At 37.2% G+C, this 19,151-nt stretch overlaps 1 protein-coding gene and 1 long non-coding RNA gene across 5 annotated transcripts in view; one reads left to right on the forward strand and one right to left on the reverse strand.

The window, feature by feature from the left end:
- The window catches only part of LOC126746511 (neurexin-1), a 336,936-nt gene that overhangs the window by 71,524 nt on the left and 246,261 nt on the right, over nucleotides 1–19,151 (forward strand). For 3 of the 4 annotated variants that reach the window (XR_007663913.1, XM_050454829.1, XM_050454818.1), the window contains exon 4: nucleotides 5,742–5,795. The exons of the other annotated variant lie outside the window; for it this stretch is intronic. Coding sequence is in view for 2 of the 3 variants with exons in the window: in XM_050454829.1 (XP_050310786.1) it covers nucleotides 5,742–5,795 (54 nt within the window). In the remaining variant the exon portion in view is untranslated. The remainder of the gene's footprint in view (nucleotides 1–5,741; nucleotides 5,796–19,151) is intronic. 4 annotated transcript variants of the gene reach the window in all.
- Nucleotides 1–19,151, reverse strand: part of LOC126746552 (uncharacterized) — a 68,141-nt gene that overhangs the window by 35,882 nt on the left and 13,108 nt on the right. The gene's annotated exons all lie outside the window — the stretch shown is intronic.

Consider the following 19,151-nt stretch of genomic DNA (forward strand, 5'->3'; position numbering starts at 1 on the left):
CCTTGCCATCATATTGACCCTCTGTTTGATAGTATGCAAAATCATGTAAATGACTAGCTCTTGACTAACAGACTTAGCCTCAACATTTCCAAACTCAAAATGAACTTTACTCTCAGACGTGATAAGCTTCCACTTAGATGATGTCTGCTTAAGCATTGATCTCACAGGGGAAACTCTTATTGAGCAGTTATCCGAAAAACTATTTAAAATTTTCTAATTTATTAGTAATGTCACTAGATTTCTATGCTTGCTTACCTACACATGACATATTCTCTTCTTAACTGAGGCCATTCATGCTTAGTTGTACAGTGGAGATGTCTACATGATATCATAATTGCTGTCGCCATAGCTTTAGGAATAAGTAGCTGACCATATTTCTGGGTGTATATCTATTTCATAGCCTAGTTTACATTAAATCAAATTTGATCTCCATGATTACCATATCCGATAATATTAGAATATAAAGAGTGTTTCAATAAGAATTTCACTGATAAGAATTATTTTCACCTCGATGGCTTCGTTAATAATAGGTAAAAATCGCAATTTGGTGCTTAGAAAATCCACAAATGATTGACCATCAGCAATGCATTCACACTGTATGGTGCGCATTATGGTCTGGAGGAATGATTGGACTGTATTCTTTGAAAACGAAAAAGGTAATGCAGTAATGGTTAATGGTGAACGTTTTTGTGTTAGGATAACATAGTTTTTTGTTCGTCACTTTAAAGCTTTTGATCTTGGTCGTATCATTTGCCGATTTGATGACCAGAATTCGCCTCGACGCTCTCATGATTTAATGCCTTTAGACTTATTACTGTGAGGTTATCTGAAGTCGCAGGTTAATGTCAATAAGCCTGCACCCATCGAAGCATTGAAAGCCGAAATTAGACGCCGTATCAATGAAATACCACCACATATATACAATAATATTATTAAAAATTTCGTCAAATGCGAACCATGAATGGCAAGATATTTTGTTTCATACATAATTCACAAATGTATATTTTTTAAAACAATAAATATTTCAATACTCTGCGATATTGTGTCAGATTTTATATTGCTCTTCCATCACTTGTGCAGCTGATGATTGAACAAACACATTAAAATATTAAAATTTTATTATAATTGTATAAACACAGATTGTGTATCAATATAAACTGGCTGGTAAACTATCTTATTTAATATAGATTGTTATAATCGAGAAAATGTGAATTATGAAAAAAAAATTAAAAAATTTAATTTTTATAAAAAAGAAAAACTTGTTAATATTATATACAGTGACCGCCTAAAGTTCCGCATAAATTCGATAAAAATTGGAGACATGATTTTTTGAGAAAACGCTCGGACCTGTCGATTTTTATTTTAAGTTGCGCATTATTTCACATAAATTTTTGTATACAGGGTGGAACAAAAAAAGATATGACCTCATCGATCATTTTTTTAAATGGAATGCTATATTTTTATTGCATTCATGAAATATACGCGAAATTCCAAGCAAGTTTCGTATAACACACCTTATCTCAAAACATAACTGTTTCCGAAATATTTACATTTAAATAACAAGAAAACAAATAAGTACGTCTATTTACAAATTAAGGTAAAATCGAGGATAAAAATAATGTTATAAACACTGCCAATTGTTTCTATTTCTATGGTTGCACTTGTAAAGAATCTCCATTTTCGAATGTCACTGTCAGTTCGAGTCTCTATCAGATAAAGATAGAGACAGGAACGCCATTATCGTTACCAATATGTACAAAAGTACAGGACTCTATTACAAATGCTGGTACTGAGTGGCATTTTATACCCCCTGCGTCTCCACACTTTGGTGGTATTTGGGAAGCAGGAGTAAAGTCGATGAAATATCATCTACGAAGAGTAATTGGCGAAACCACGCTCACTTTCGAAGAACTTACAACATTAACATGTCAGATCGAGTCATGCCTAAACTCAAGACCACTATGGCCTTTAACAGAAAATGTCTAACCGCCATTAGTTTTAATTTTATTAAAATCTTATATTATACATATTGTTTCACCTAGTATATAAAATACCTAAATTAGTATCAATGAATCTTCCAGTCAGCATTATTGCATTATTACGCCTGGCCTACATTTATTACTAAAACCAAGTCACCCATTGTAAATTAAAAGTGATGAATCGACTATTGTATTTACTATAAATACGCTAGGTGAAATTAATAAAATTAGCATTAACGATCACGTTGTGTCTCATTTAACATCCTGCAAACCACCTCCACGCCATCAACAGACAACCCGCAGTACTCGTCACCATGCTGCCAGTGACGTACTAGCAACAAATCAATCAAGGTGCAAGACACCAGTATTAACAAATAGTGTGGTTAATGGGTATTGATACTGCTTTGGAGTAGCTGGCTAGCACCGAGATACTAGATCGTCTTGTTTGAGTTAAAGTGACCTGCTTTGTTTTAAGCATGCAGTCGTCTGATAATTTGATGATGCCTGCTGACTGGATCACGATGTCCTCACGCATGCCATCACAGATAATTGCTACATTTGCGGAGTTGTTTGTTATGAACAACCAAGTATTTGGATGGTTCAACTGCTACCATATAGTGGTTTTCACGACATGCTTTATGGATTTGCACTGTATCCCCTGTGGTCGTTGAAATATCTCATCTATAACACAATTGGGGTTTTTTTCAAGATTCCGAACTGCAGTTGGGGAACAGATAAAATGGTATCGATGTGACCTAATGCATCTTTCCAGCTCCTCTCTTGTAACATAGAAGAACTCCTGCGTGTTATAATCAACAGCTATGTACTACGTCGGTCGTGTCGATGCTCCAGTATGTACCATTTCCTACTACTAAAGGTATGGCTGTTGAGTGTATAAGTTGGAAGTTAGAGACATCGTTTATTGAAAAATACCCAGCAATGCAAATATGAGTAACGTTTTGTGTCATAGTGGTCTGCAGTAGTGGCGACAAGAATGTTTCTAAGTTGTTTGGTAACTTATTGTTGGTGTCTGTTATTATCTTCTTTATATATGTTGAAGACAGTATGTGAAACAATGTGCCTTTGTTAAACTGAAAATCCAACATCTTTGTATAATGGTCATTAATTTCTGTAAGGTAGTTTGTGGCTATTTGATAAGTACTGAGGATGTGTATGCTTAGGGAGTTCGTGTTGGTTTTTGCAACCCATCCGCTCATCGATTCCATGGCTTGCAGTCCTTTAGAAAGTTTAGTCTGAAATCGCTGTAACTGGTTTGCTATACATTCCTCTGTAGCGTCAAATGTAGATAATGCGTTGACCATAAATTTTGTTTGATACTTTGTGGCCTTCATAATCATTTCTTGATTTTTATTTAGAGACTCAATGTCGTGATAGACTTCATCGTTTACCCCAAACACTGATGTTAAGAAATTGCCCAACAGTCCTCGCTTTGCCCTGGTTAAAGTATCTTGAAGCGTGTTAGTTATCCAATTTAAGTGATTTTGCTGTTCTGCTAAGTGATGACCAAAAATTTCACAATGGGTGTCTTCCGTCAATTTTCTAGATTCGTTGCACAGCCTCTCAAAATCATCAACTACTTCATTAGATTTATTCATATCACGACGTATCATTTTTTTGCTGTACCAAGATTCGACTCTTAATCGACCTCTGTCAATTTGGACTGATCCAAGGTGTTCTACATAAATCCCTTCCTTTGGTTTGTGGATAGTGTAGTTTGCTTGACATGGTATGATTGTCGAAAATAAACATAGCATCGTAATTAGGAGAAGCGATGTCAATGATAATCCTTGATATCTAGCCGGTTTCCTTTTCAATGTTTCGTGCTGTGGTGGATCATCTTTCAGAGGTAGAGGAATCAATCCATGAATCGGACGCTTTATTGTAGACATGTCGGCTTTGCGAATTGATACTACCCGTACCGCGCCATGTTTTCCTGGATGAACCTCACTGATGCGAGCTAAAGGCCATGGGCTTGGGTTAATATTATTGTCCTTTATTAACACTAAGGTGCCTGGTTTAAGGTTGACCTGTGGTGAAGCCCATTTGTATCGTTGCTGGAGTCGACTTAAATATTCCATGGACCAGTTGTTCCAGAAGTCTTTCTTCATTTTTTGAATCAGTCTCCATCTTTGTGATAAGTTGGAGTTGATGTTGGTGGTAATCGGATCTGGAGGGGAAACTAGTTCCTTCCCGACCAGGAAATGGCCTGGAGTTAGAACAAATTGGCTTTTAATTCTTGTTCAGTTTTCTCCTGGCCATAGATTCCTGTTATCCACTGCTATCTTCTCGAATGTATTTCTTGATGTTACCCTACTCAGTTCAGGCAAATAATACACCCTCGTTAGCTGGATTTTTTGCTCGAAGGACCAATGTTAATACTGGTGTCTTGCACCTTGATTGATTTGTTGCTAGTACGTCACTGGCAGCATGGTGACGAGTACTGCGGGTTGTCTTATTGTTGATGGCGTGGAATTGCAGGATGTTAAATGAGACACAACGTGATCGTTAATGCTAATTTTATTAATTTCACCTAGCGTATTTATAGTAAATAAAATAGTCGATTCATCACTTTTAATTTACAATGGGTGACTTGGTTTTAGTAATACATGTAGGTCAGGCGTAATAATGCAATAATGCTGACTGGAAGGTTTATTGATATTAATTTAAGTATTTTATATACTAGGCGAAACAATATGTATAATATAAGATTTTAATAAAATTAAAACTAATGGCGGTTAGAAAAACATCTTATCTCTGCTTTGGCCGCCCTATACGCAGACGAAGAAGACCGTGCTGTCCCGACAGATATTTTGTGTTTTCAGCAAGACGGCGCACCGCCACATTTCTTTCGAGATGTCCGTAATTACTTGGATACAGTGTTCTCAGGAAGATGGATAGGACGAAGAGGGCCAATAGAGTGGCCGGCCAGATCACCAGACCTAAATCCGTGCGACTATTTTCTATGGAGGTAGCTGAAAAGTAAAGTTTATATTGAGAAGCCAAACAACGTAGAAGATTTGAAAAATAGAATTAGATATGAAATTAAACGTATATCACCCGAAATAATTGATAGTGTTTTACATGAGTTTGTAAATCGTCTTGCTTGCTGCCAAGAAGTAAATGCGGATCAGTTTTAACACTTGATATATTAATAAGAGTTTTTACAGTTTAGAACATCCTCCTACTTAATTTGTAAATAGATAATTCTTGTTGGTTAAATGTAAATATTTCTGAAACAGTTGAGTTTTGAGATAAGGTGTGTTATACGAAGCTTGCTTGGAATTTCGCCTATGCTTCATCAAATGCAATAAAAAGTATAGCATTCCATATAAAAAAATGACCGACGACGTCATATCTTTTTTTTTCTTCCACCCTGTATACAAAAATTTATGTGAAATAATGCGCAACTTGAAATAAAAATCGACGGGTCCGAGTGTTTTCTCAAAAAATCATGTGTCTTCTTTTTTTATCATTTCTTATCACTCATTTTTTATCGAATTTATGCGGAACTTTAAGCGGTCGCTGTATATATTGCAGTTTTAAAATTGACCCAAAAAATGTCGGAAAACTTTTGCTATAAAATGCCCTGAAACAACAATGCTTATAACAAACATACAGGGTTTCTGAAAAACCTAATAACAATTAACCTCCAAAAAAAAATTAAAGGAGATCGTGCACTGTATTAGTTAAAGGTCTCCCCACACGTATAAACTTTACTAAAAATTGGATTTTGATTTCCAGTGTGACGGACCGATAGTGGCCGGAACCGAATCAATTTGCCTTCCCCAAACCAGGGTGAGTCTTAGCAATGCAACCCCGCTGATTTATGATCGTTTGGTAGTGGCAGCATAACCAGATATAAACCTACCTTTATATATATACAATAATATAAAAATACAATATTATACTAATAATATACTGAGAAAAACCTGTATATAAACTACCATACTCAAAAAACAATATATACGACTATATAAACCGTAATATATACAGTGTGTGTCGCTTTTATGGTAGGCTTTCGATATGGTGGACGTGGTGTGCGGGTGCGTGTGTTTGATAAGTAGTCAATTGGTGTGTAGATCGTAGTGGTACATGCTTGGCTTTAAATTTATTACAAATAAAATACATAAACAAATTAATTTGTTTATATAATAAAAATGGCAATTGTAGATTGTCATCTAGACAAAAGAAGTGTAAGCTTGCAACATCAGCATCTGTAATCTATTGATCGGCGCTGTCATTTGTCACTTTTATTACATTGACAACTGGCAGATGGTTAATGTAAAAGTTTGTATCGTCGTGTGTTTACTTATTTTTTTATATTTATATCATTGCCACCAATATTTTAATAAAAACACTATGTACTTTGACACGTTCTTCAAAATCTCATTACGCTTAAAGATTTCCTCTTTAATAGTTGTCACTGTCACTTGTCGTTTATATAAAGTTATTAAATGACAAATGCTTGACGTGTATAATGCTACATCAGGTATAGGTCATAGAAGAGTTAATACGACGGTTTGTTATTTCTTTTTATTGCAGTGTAAATTAAGTTTCCTGACAAAGACAAGTGATTATTCTCTTAGTAGTTTTAATCAAAAATAAGGGACTTGATCTACTTTGATTACTCTATCGGTTGTCATTTGTCACCTTTTTATATCGTTGACAAATGAGCAATAAAATAAATTCATGACGTCATGCCATGTTAAAGGTAGAATAATTGTTTTTATTTTGTTATCACGATTTCAATGTAATTAAAGTTATTAAAGGAAACTCCGAAAGCAGGAATTTTTGTATATTTTCAGAATCGAAGATACATGCTAATATCTTAAATGGTGTCTTTGTTGACTTCATGACACTCTACATCTTCTATCACGTTAAGTCTTTAACCATACTATAACGTTGGGCCTATTAAATTTGTCAATATTTAATTTAAATAAATTTCGTAAAAATTCATTGTATAACTTAAAAAGACCTTTCTTCCTTTAATAAATTATATATGACCTCCAATATATGTTAATGTTTTTATATTCTACGTGAAATTCCAAGAAATTTGATGAGCTACATAATATAGTTCAGTAAAATAGTTTCCTTAATATTAACAATTTAAAATCAAACATAGTAAAAAACAAATATTCTACAATGAGTAGAATTACTGTCAATTTAAACGCCTAGAAATTATTTGTCACTGTCATTTGTCATCAAGGTCAACTGTCTTGTAAAAAACTGTGACAAGCCAAGTCTAAGGTCACCAAGTGGGTTAAAGGTAAATATATCTCGTATTTTTGTGGGCGTAATCTCTTATAACATCAACATGTAAAATTAAACACCTAAAATGCTCATTATTTCTTGCTGTCACTTCTCACATAGACGTCAACCATCTTGTATTCTTGAAAACTTAAATATAGGATTATGAAATGTGTTAAAGGTAAATTAACAAAGGACAGTAGTTGTGCGAATAAGTTAATATATTTCCATTTAATTAAATGGAAATATATTAACGTTATTACAGGAAAGTGTAACTGTGGTTGATGCGATAAAAACTCTCTATTGGTTGTCGCTATTACTAATAAAAAGAAGACTTAAAGATTATTTAAGAGATGAATGTCTCGTTTCTATTTGATGAAAGAATTGTCATTAATGCCGCAATAAATACAGCGTAATAAACGATAACTCCGTCAATATTATTTTGACACCCTTAAATACTATTTAAGTGACCTCTATCTGTCTAGTATAATTAAAACGATAGTTCAATACACGAACATAATAATATATTAACGTTATTGCAGAAACGATACATTTAATAATAATCAATTTAATTAAATTCCATATATTAATTAAAAATACACGTAGTAATTATTTATTTTATATTAAAATCCCTATCAGATAATATTCATTATTGTCACATGATTTTATGCATTTTTAATGATTGTATGAAGTGAACTGCAGCAAATTAATTATTTTAAAAATATACATGGTCTTCAACAAAATGCGTTAGAGAGAAAGTTATCCAGGCTTTAGGGAAATGGTGCTCGATATTGAACTACCTGCAAGGGCTCATTTTTAGATCAACTAGGGAGAAAATGAAGATTGAAAATTAAAAAAAAATTCAATTTTCAGAATTAGGTTGAAAAGTCCAAGAGGTCGAACTGGAGCAACACTATTGATTCTAGAGCTTGAATAGAGCTAGATAGAGAGCTCTAAGGGGCTTTTCCAAATACTTTGGTATAAACAATAAATTGGAAAGGTGCGTAAACGACTGTATGGTTTTATTTTTCTAATATTTTTCATTTATCCAGGATTTCTTTAGCAATTTAGTACTGGTACTTCCTTAATAATAAAGTGAATTATTATATTAATTGTTTACTAAAACTGTTAGTATAAGATCAACACTGTCGAAGTTGTCACCTCGTAAATTAGTTAATGACTTGAAGGTACTGTTTGGCTAAAAAAAATCCAGTATCACCGTTCAATGAGTTGTCAAGCGATATTTAAATATTAGGAGTAAATATTACCTTATTGCGGACTAATATGCTCATTAAATGTAACTACAGTGAGACAATGTAACTAGATTTATAACAGTCCCGAATCTCTCAGATTTTCATTGTGTTGAAGGGAAATAAGTCGCCGTTAAATGTATTTTTTTTTAAATAATTTCCTGATTTATTAGCATAAAACATGAGGACTTTTTTTCTAAAGAAAAATAACTAAAAAGTGCCAGTATCAAGGGCCAGTACTAGATTTGTTTGTTCTTGATTCCCTGTGAAACGTGGGAAAACACCGGATCTAAAGGAACAAACAAGTAAAAAGTGAAGAAACTCCACTATTTAAAAGAAAAAGTCCGAAAATTCCAGTACTAATTTATATTTGCACCACCACGAAGTTTATGCAAAATTCTACTAGGGTTCTTGGTAAATTTAAAATAATTTTGGACCTTTTACAAGCAGTGTTGTTTTTTAATAAAAAAACGATTACTGGAATTTTACTTTTATTTATTTGTCTGGTCAAACTTTTTCGGGTATCCAAAAAACTACTGAAAAAATCGGAGAACAATCAAATGATCCTTTAACCTTTTTTTACCTAAAACTGTTTAAATCATTTTCTTAACTAAGAGCAAAAAAGTTACGGCAAATTTTGTTAAGTAACCGTGTTTTGTGCATCTATCGGACCCATTTTGCTGAGAAATCTCAAAAACTACTGACTTCTTAGACAAAATACGTCGAAACACGAGATGGACTTAAAGTCTTTGTCAACGTAATACTGACAATTAATAGACTTAAGAAAAACTAAATACATAAATTTGGACTTTGGGACACCCTATACATTTTTCATTAAAATGGTTACTTTTTAAACTCTAACGGTGCCACCGTCTGTATAACTTGACTAATCAACGTGACACCTGTCATTCTTCTTCTTGTTTCGTGCCCCCTAAGTTCCCTCAGATCATGGTGTAAGCTGGTATGACTTTTCAAACTACAAACTTTCTTCGTACTGAGCGTGAGTGGTTCTATTTCAATCTTTTACACCCACATCTTAGTGTATAGTGAGGTTAGGGGTTCTCAGTTCGGGGAATAGTAATCTGGGCTGGGATTCTAAAATCACGATTCGACACGATTACTCGATATGACTCTAAATACAATTTTCAGTCGTGAGTGTCTTGCGTATTGCCTAGTTTTTAAAGATTTGTCGACGACATGCTTGGGTATAGCGTATACACCAGACGATATAGCTTCTTTTTTAATACGTGCATAATATGACAGCATCCTTTTTTTAACGTATTTGTTTCATTTATTGTTTTCATTAGTATATCAAGAAGCTTTCTTATCCACAACAACTAATAGATTTAATTCGAGCCTATTTTCCACAAACTTCTGTTAATAATAGAGACAGAGGAAGTAGAGTTATCATTGAATGGGCAGTTTTAGTATGTCAAGATTTTATGCCACAGATTATTACCAAATTGGACAAGATTTTAAATTTGGAATTAGCGAAACTACTGCAAGTCGTTGGATCCATAAAATTACTGAAATAATTGAGAAAGGTGATTCTGCTGACCGATTAATTTTTCAAATATTATAAGAGATGAGAGAAATTAATAAATTAACATTTATAGAGAGATCCAATTTCCCTGGTGTTATAGGTCCTATTGATTGCACCCATGTTGCCATATAAAAACCAAAAGTGGATGAACACAAGTTTTTGTGATTTTCTATGAATTGAATTATTATTTTTCAGTGGATAGTGGTAGTTCTAAACGACATTTTTTTATTTTATACCATGTTTGTCCGGCCTATTATTGAATATGCAGGTCCTGTCTGGTGCGCGAACTTGGTGCTTGACAAATATTTACTTGAATTGTTGCAGCGACGCGCTACACGATCTACGTATGGTTTGCGTATGCCGAGACCTAACTACAGCGAGAGACTTTCAAACTTGCTAACTTTTGATAAACGAAAGCTTCGTGGTGATTTAATTTTTACATTCAGAATCCTGTATAATTATTTGGGCTGTGATCTAAACAAACTATTTGAAAGAAATCGGGATATTAGACTTCGCGGTCACACTTTAAAATTAAAAAAACAGATGTATAAAACAAAAACACGTCAAATGTTTTTGCGTAATAAATTGTTTAATGTTTGGAATTCGTTACCCGTAGATGTCATAACTGCTCCTACTGTAAACTATTTTAAGAATCGTCTGGATAAATTGGACATGTTTAGTGTTTAAGTTTGAAAGCTGACATTTGAAGATTTATTGAAATATATTGTAATGCCTACTTAGTTCATAGAGCTATACATAATGTAAATTCTTGGCTTTTATCTAATGAAATAATAATAATAAATGATAATAATGATATATTTAAATAAAAAAACACAAAGGCGAAAAAAAATAACAAAATAAATGAAAATTTTTAGTGTTTATGAATAGAAAAGACAATTACTGACAATTCCATCTGTCAAATATTGGGGAAAGTAACAAATATATACCAAGAAACCTAAATCAAATCGAATAAAACGAGTTTAGCCGACTATAGAAATTTAGAATCACCGTTCTCGTTATGACTGAGTCGCGATCGAATTTGAAGTCATGATCGTATCGAGATCGAGTCGTGATTTTAGAATCCCAGCCCTGCTTCTGGCATCGACCTGGATACCGGACGTTGAATCGATTCGGTAAACCATCGGCTATGGGTGGCAAGGTGTCTCTCGGGGAAAGAGCTTGGGAGTAAAGGAGGACAAAAAACAACCACATGTTAACTGGGTGAAAGGTCACGAAGAAGTCCCTGTCATTCTTCGCATAGTGACAGTCAACTGTAAGTTGATACATAAAACTAGAACGTCACGTTCTCAAATAAAACTTCATGTTGCATATTTATTTTAAATGTATCCCCGGCAAATAGGGTTACAAAGAATTACACGAAACTTTATCAGCACTACGGGACCGGCATCCGAGCCACCACAATTTGTAATTTGAGTTTAAAAGTTGTCATAGTCCTCTTGCACAGCGACGCCGCCCTACGCCACCCAACGCCGCCGCCGCCGAGATAAGTATTCAAATTTTGAAAATTATAAATTCTCGCCGGAATAAAATATATTACACAACACTTGAAAAGTTTTTCGTGCCGCGACTTTATAAGAGCCTCCTTAACCCACTTTCTTTTTTTTTGTCGTAACTTTTTCTTTTATGTTACAACATAAATTTACCTTTAACCCACTTGGCGACCTTATGTTTGACTTGTCACGGTTCTTATAAGATTGTTGACATTGATGATAGGCGACAGCGACAACATTGTTCCGATTTTCCGACTGTTTATATTTCAAAAATTGTTAGAGTGAAGTAAGTCATGTGATCCATTAGATTGAAATTTCAGATAGAATTCCAAATTATAGTGTACCAGGGGTTTTAATTAATATGCTATAATAACAATTTATTTTATGTATTTAATACATTTCACTCTTGTACTGAAATTTTAGGCTTGGTTTTAAATTGAAACTTCCTTAATATACTTTGATCAATGACGTTCCGAGATATAATGAATCAAAAATTAAGAAATTGAAATGATTTTTTTTTAGAGAATCTGTCTATATGGTTGGTGTTGTAATAGCTTCTCCCCATGCACTTCTGAATTTCCTTTTAAACTGCGACATAAATTTACCTTTAACACACTTGGCGACCTTAGGCTTGACTTGTCACGGTTGCTACACTACAATTAACATTGATGTCAAGCAAGGAGGATAAAGGGAGGCTGATCTCCGCGCTTACCAAATGAGGTGACGCGTACGCAAAATTGAACGAGAAATGGGTTCGCTGAGCAGCCACCCCGGCGCTGTTGGCTAAAAGTGTGCTTCGGTCTGATTGGCTACTCTGCGCGTTGTTTTTATTTTCACTCGCGTCAATTTGACATTTTCAAAAGAGACTTTTGGATAAATAATCGTTTTAAATTTATTTACAATGGAATAAGGCTTTGTAACGTTCGCGGTTGCACAATGGGCTCTCGTGCTGGTCGGGAAAAAAGGAAAAAAATAGGGTTTTAACTGTTTTTAACACTCCACAGATCAGTATATTATTATATAAGTATGAATATTTTTTTTAATTCCTCATATATTTTTCGAATTTATATATTTTTATCAAAAACTGTTTCGCATGAATTACGTTTTTCTTCGTTTGTGCAGGATGAAGATAGATTTCGAAAGTGGTGAGAGGTATTTGATTATATTAGAAAAGGTAAACATGTATGCGAATTGCACTTTCCTAAAAAATATGTTGTCAGGATATATCGTAAAGTAATTAGTCGTGATGGGAGTATAAGACATAAAGGCAACTTTACGTAGAATGGCCTCTCTATTACTTGAAAATGACTATAACCGCATTATCATTATCATTAACATTATCAAAAGGTGGGTCCAGCAAATAAAAGTGAGGTACACTTCTGACTAATAGCACCGATGTGGCAACTTTCTAAAACTAGTTTCCGTTCATTTTTGGGTACACACGTTTAGCATACAGATCAGTCTCCTTATTTCTAGTCACCTTGATGTCAAGCGACAGTGATAAATAAAGCGCCATTATTAATCGTTCAAATTTACATTAATTCTACTCATTGTAAAATTAATCTAAATTGTAACGCTTGATTGCTTATTTGTTTATCTCTGTGTTTGGTAGTTAGACCTTAAAATAAAACCAGTGATGATTTTTAATTGTTAATATTAAAGAAACTGTTTGGCTGAAGTATATTATCTGACCCCTTAAATTTCTTGAAAATCAAGTAGAATCCAAAAATATTAAAATATACGAATAGAATGATTGCCTCATAAAAATTAATGAGATGATGAGGTTATGTTTGTCTGCAGACTGCCAAAGTTGAAATAACAGTCCATAAGTGCATGTTCAATTTTTTTCGATTTCTATGGTCACTCTTCTCAGCTTAAATGAGCGAAAGCGTAGACTATGCGCTGATATCAGTCTCATCTCAAAAGTTAACAATTTTTCTGCTGCTAATAGAACGCAAATCCTTGAGCCATACTTCTTCAACGAGGCACCATTCTGTCCAGAATACAAGGCGTTTCTGGCAAATGCTTTTTTATTGGATACTGGAAATTCTGCTATGTTGTCTTTTTAAAACTCGGGGTGAACTTGTTAATCCTCCAACTCCGGACATCTTCCAATCTCTGCTAATAGGTTTGCTCTGTCGCGTCCCAGAATACCTGAGTAACTTGAGATCAATGTAAATTTCACTTCTTTATGTTTGCTTGTTAGGTCCCAATAAATTGAAGGGTAAGGTTGTCTCCTTTTCCATCATTTAATCCTTTTCAATCATCTATTTAAGGCATTAAGAGGATCTGCTAGAATGACTGAAAATCTTATGTTTTGTAATCTTACTCAGATCAATTTGAATAGTGTAGATAAAGAATGTAAGAGTATCTAAGTGGGACTCCTGTTTTAGCTTTCTTGATTATTGTGCAAAATGGTTTCCAGATAAGTAACCTTTTGCTTTCATGGTAATCTTAACTTGGCAATTTAAACTGGCATCTTTTGCCACTCTCCCAAAAACAAATTGCAAGTGACTTGTTAGCTAAAAAACGTAATACTTGTTCGATTTTTGTTTTTCAATGATATGTTGGCTTTCTCAACCATTCTGTCAACATTTTTCTCATTGTAAATCAGTGCACTGTCATCTGCAAATTAGGCAGCTAACTCCCTTAAAGTGTAGGTAATTCCCTGAATATTCAGCCTCTGCATGCTGTGACAAAAGATATTAAATAAATTCGGATTTAACATTTAACCTTGGAGGACTGATCTGTAACTTTTGCCTGGCTTGAGAGATATGGATATTCCAGAGAATTTCTTGGAATACCATGTCTCTCAAGTTAGACAAAACCAGAACTTTTTCAGTTCTATATTATCATATATACTGGTTTTATGTACAATAAAACCAAAATTATCTTTTTTCGCTTTAGAGAATCCATAATTCACTTATTTAAATCACTTTTTATAGGATTTTAATTAAACTTGAAAACAGAGCTATTGGTCTCTTTAATTGATCGTCATTAAGTAGTCTATTTCTGGGAATATATATAGTGATCAAAGATATAAAACCAAGATTTATTCCCATTACCTGGGTATGGCATAAGTCTGACAGGTTGAAATTGTCAATGAAATTATCAAAACAGTGGGCTGCCAGAGGCAGTTGTGCATATAGGTCTCCTGGTGGACCCGTTCAAGGCCCAATTGGCTTAGAAAAAGCGATAAGGCTCTCTGGTCTGAAGGACTTAAAGTCACTCAGTGTTAAGGTGTTGAAGATGTTACCCAAGTATTTGAACCTGGCGCGCGTAAGTGCTGGGCACTCCCTGACCACGTGGTCAACGGTTTCATCCTGCTCCCAGCACCACCGGCATTCCGGGTTGTCCGCAATACCAATGGTATGGAGATGGCTTCTTAAGTGCCAGTGTCCGGTTAAAAAACCTGTCACCAGCCCAATTTCGCATCCTTTTAGGCGTAGCAGATTTTTGGTGAGACAGGCGGAAGGCCCACCTATGTGCGCTTTGGCCTGTCTCATACCAGGGGACTCAAGTCCATCTTCGATGGGTCCACTTGTCCAGCAGACCCTTCATTGACGCGATCGCTACGCATTTGGCGATACCAATTATAGGTTTCGGCCCCATCGACACATTCGCGGATCCCAGTCTGGCAAGAGAGTCCACTTCCTCGTTACCTGCATGGCCAGGGACCCAGACGAGCTGAACCCTGCAGCCAACCTGCACCAGTTTTTCTAGGACTTTTATGCACTCTAGTACAAGCATGAAGCATTACCTTTACGGCCGTGATAGCCTTAATGGCAGCTCTGCTGTCCGAGCATATTGATACGAGTGTATTGCGATGTCCGCAGCTTAGGATTTTCTGTCCGCATTTTAATATAGCGAATACTTTGGCCTGGAAGACAGTGGCGTGCTCCCCCAGCGAGTATGTCCTACTGGTATGTGGGATCCCACCACAAAGCCCTGATCCAGCTCTGTTATTCATTCTGGAGCCATCTGTGTACCAGATGGTCTCCCTGTTTAGTAATGCAGATCTGTTGGAATGCTGCCACTCCTCTCTGCCTGCAATGTGCGTCGCGAATCCCTTGCAGTCCACTGTCTTTGGAGCCATGCAGTCACTGCCCATCAGAAGGAGAGGACATTCCTGTATGGCCCGTGACCAGATTTTTGCGAGACCGGTCTCGCCAGCATGTAGTTCGCCGTATAGCCTGTACGCAGTCCTCATTGCCTCGAATAGCATAACGAGGTCCGGAGTTTTCGCTTCCTCCGTACATGGCCACCAAACGATAGCCCCGTATGTGAGAAGGGGTCTCACAATGCGAGAGTAGATCCAGTAGAGGATCTTAGGAGACAGACTCTAGGTATTGCCGAAAGCCCGCCTGCAGGCCCAAAGCGCGCAGGTGGCCTTCTTGATTCTGGTGTCTGCGTGATCTTACCAGGAGAGTTTGGAATCTAACTTGATTCTCAGAAATCGAACTGTCCTGGAGTAATGCAGCTGCACGCCACCTAGAGATATAACAGGGGGCATGCCAAAGTTACGTCTTCTCGTGAATAGTAGTAGCTCTCTTTTTTTGAGGTAATCCTAAGACCTCCCGAGACTTACCAAACGGGGTTCTGAGCCACGGCTCACGAGTGCTTGACAGATTATTGCGAAAGGTGTCTTGTCAAACGCCCCTTCAATGTCTAGAAACGCACCCAAGCAGGCCTTGCCACTACCCAGAGCACCCTCCACCTTCCTCACGAGGTGGTGTAGGGCCAGGTCCGTGGATTTGCCCGCTTGGTAGGCGTATTGGTGCGCATGCAGTGTTTTTTTGACCAGGATGCTTTCCTTAAGGTACCGATCAATCAGCCTCTCAGGCTCTCGCCTTCAGCATAAAGCTTGTAAGGACTGGTCGGTACGATTTGGGATCTGTAAAATCGCTTTTTCCGGGTGACGGAATGAAGACGACTTTCACTTGACGCCATAACTTTGGTTTTTGAAGGTGGTAGACAATGGTACAGTGAAAACATCTTGTCGGACTTGCATTGTCTTATTTATTTATTGTAACACGACGTTTCGGTTGGTAAGTATCTCCAACCGTTATCAAGTGTAAACTGACAGCAAACTACTATTCTATAGGCTTATATACTAGATGTGTGCAGCGATGTGGAAGGGGAGGGAAGGGTGGGAAAGTCATCCGTGAAAAAGAGTTGGAGGGGGGGAAGGACACGCGTCTCTCTAGATCCTACACTGTCCTGAGAGTAGAGGCTTCCAGATGTTGGGTATATCGACGCTTGGCTGGCTGAAGATCCTCTGATTCTGTGAAATGAAAGCTGCCTCTACGAACTTCCTCTTCCGCCAGTGCTGTTCCTTGTGCAGAATCTTGGCTTCTGACCAATGGATATTGTGTCCATTATGCCACGCGTGCTCTGCTATCCCGGATTTGGAAACCTCTCCTCTTTGGGTCCAGCTGCGATGTTCCTTCGCTCTGATTTCTAGGGGGCGCTTCGTTTCACCTATGTATGAGTCACCGCACTCACATGGGATCCGGTAGACGCAATTTTTGGTATCCACCATGCCATCTGGTTTGGTCTTTGAAACCACGCTTCTGATAGTGGTGTTAGATCTAAAGGCAGTTCTAATATTGTACTTGCTGGCAATGCGTCGGATTTGTTCCGATGTACCCCTAATGTAAGGTATGGGTAGAAGTCTAGTTGTCGTGGTGGCCTCGTCTCTGATTTGATTTGGACGCGTCCTTTGGATGGTCCTACTTATTAACTTCTTTGGATATCCATTCTGTTGTAGGTCTTTGTAGATGGTATCCACTTCAGTCTTGAGATCCTCGTCGTTTCTACAGATGGTTCGAGCTCTATTGTAGAGGGATCTTATGATGCCTACTTTGGTGGTTGCAGGATGGTTGGACTCATAGTGCAGATACTGGCCCGTGTGTGTTGGTTTTCTATAAACTGAAGTTCGTAGATTTCCGCCGACCTTTTTAACGAGAACATCTAGAAAAGGTAGAGCTGAGTCCTTTTCTGTCTCCATCGTGAACTTGATTGTTGGTCTGAAACTGTTGAGGTGAAGCAGAAACTCCTGAAGTGCTTTTTCCTCTTTGTCCCAGATGATGAAGGTGTCGTCCACATATCGAAGCCAGAGCTTCGGTTTGCAACGGGAGGCATCTATTGCATGTTCCTCAAACCATTCCATGAAGATGTTTGCTATTACTGGGGAAAGAGATGAACCCATCGGAAGTCCTTCGTCTTGGGCGTAGAATCTATCCTTGACCTGAAAGTAAGAATTACGAAGACAGATCTCCAAAAGTTCCATCACCCCGTCCAGAGGCAGTGTGGTCCGAGTTGAGAAAGCTGCATCCTTGCTTAGTTTGTCTCGGATGATGTTAAGAGACTCTCCTATGGGCACATTGGTGTAGAGACTTTCGACATCAAAACTCACCAATCTGTCATTGGTCTCGACTTCGATCCCTCCAAGAAGGTCTACAAAGTGGGCAGAGTTTTGCACGAAAGACGCTGCATTTCCCTGGATCGGTCTAATGATCTCCAAAAGGAATTTCGAGAGTTCTGATGTCGGCGAATTTCTAGAGCTCGTGATGGGCCGCAGAGGCATTTGCTCCTTATGAATCTTGGGTAGTCCGTATAGGTGTGGAGGTTTGCTATAATGTGGTGTCAGCCTAAAGCGTACCGCATCCGACAATGTTGTAAAAAAGTACTCTTCAACATTGTCGGATGCGGTACGCTTTAGGCTGACACCACATTATAGCAAACCTCCACACCTATACGGACTACCCAAGATTCATAAGGAGCAAATGCCTCTGCGGCCCATCACGAGCTCTAGAAATTCGCCGACATCAGAACTCTCGAAATTCCTTTTGGAGATCATTAGACCGATCCAGGGAAATGCAGCGTCTTTCGTGCAAAACTCTGCCCACTTTGTAGACCTTCTTGGAGGGATCGAAGTCGAGACCAATGACAGATTGGTGAGTTTTGATGTCGAAAGTCTCTACACCAATGTGCCCATAGGAGAGTCTCTTAACATCATCCGAGACAAACTAAGCAAGGATGCAGCTTTCTCAACTCGGACCACACTGCCTCTGGACGGGGTGATGGAACTTTTGGAGATCTGTCTTCGTAATTCTTACTTTCAGGTCAAGGATAGATTCTACGCCCAAGACGAAGGACTTCCGATGGGTTCATCTCTTTCCCCAGTAATAGCAAACATCTTCATGGAATGGTTTGAGGAACATGCAATAGATGCCTCCCGTTGCAAACCGAAGCTCTGGCTTCGATATGTGGACGACACCTTCATCATCTGGGACAAAGAGGAAAAAGCACTTCAGGAGTTTCTGCTTCACCTCAACAGTTTCAGACCAACAATCAAGTTCACGATGGAGACAGAAAAGGACTCAGCTCTACCTTTTCTAGATGTTCTCGTTAAAAAGGTCGGCGGAAATCTACGAACTTCAGTTTATAGAAAACCAACACACACGGGCCAGTATCTGCACTATGAGTCCAACCATCCTGCAACCACCAAAGTAGGCATCATAAGATCCCTCTACAATAGAGCTCGAACCATCTGTAGAAACGACGAGGATCTCAAGACTGAAGTGGATACCATCTA

The sequence above is a fragment of the Anthonomus grandis genome, chromosome 2 (assembly GCF_022605725.1).
Source record: "Anthonomus grandis grandis chromosome 2, icAntGran1.3, whole genome shotgun sequence".
Lineage (NCBI taxonomy): Eukaryota > Metazoa > Arthropoda > Insecta > Coleoptera > Curculionidae > Anthonomus > Anthonomus grandis.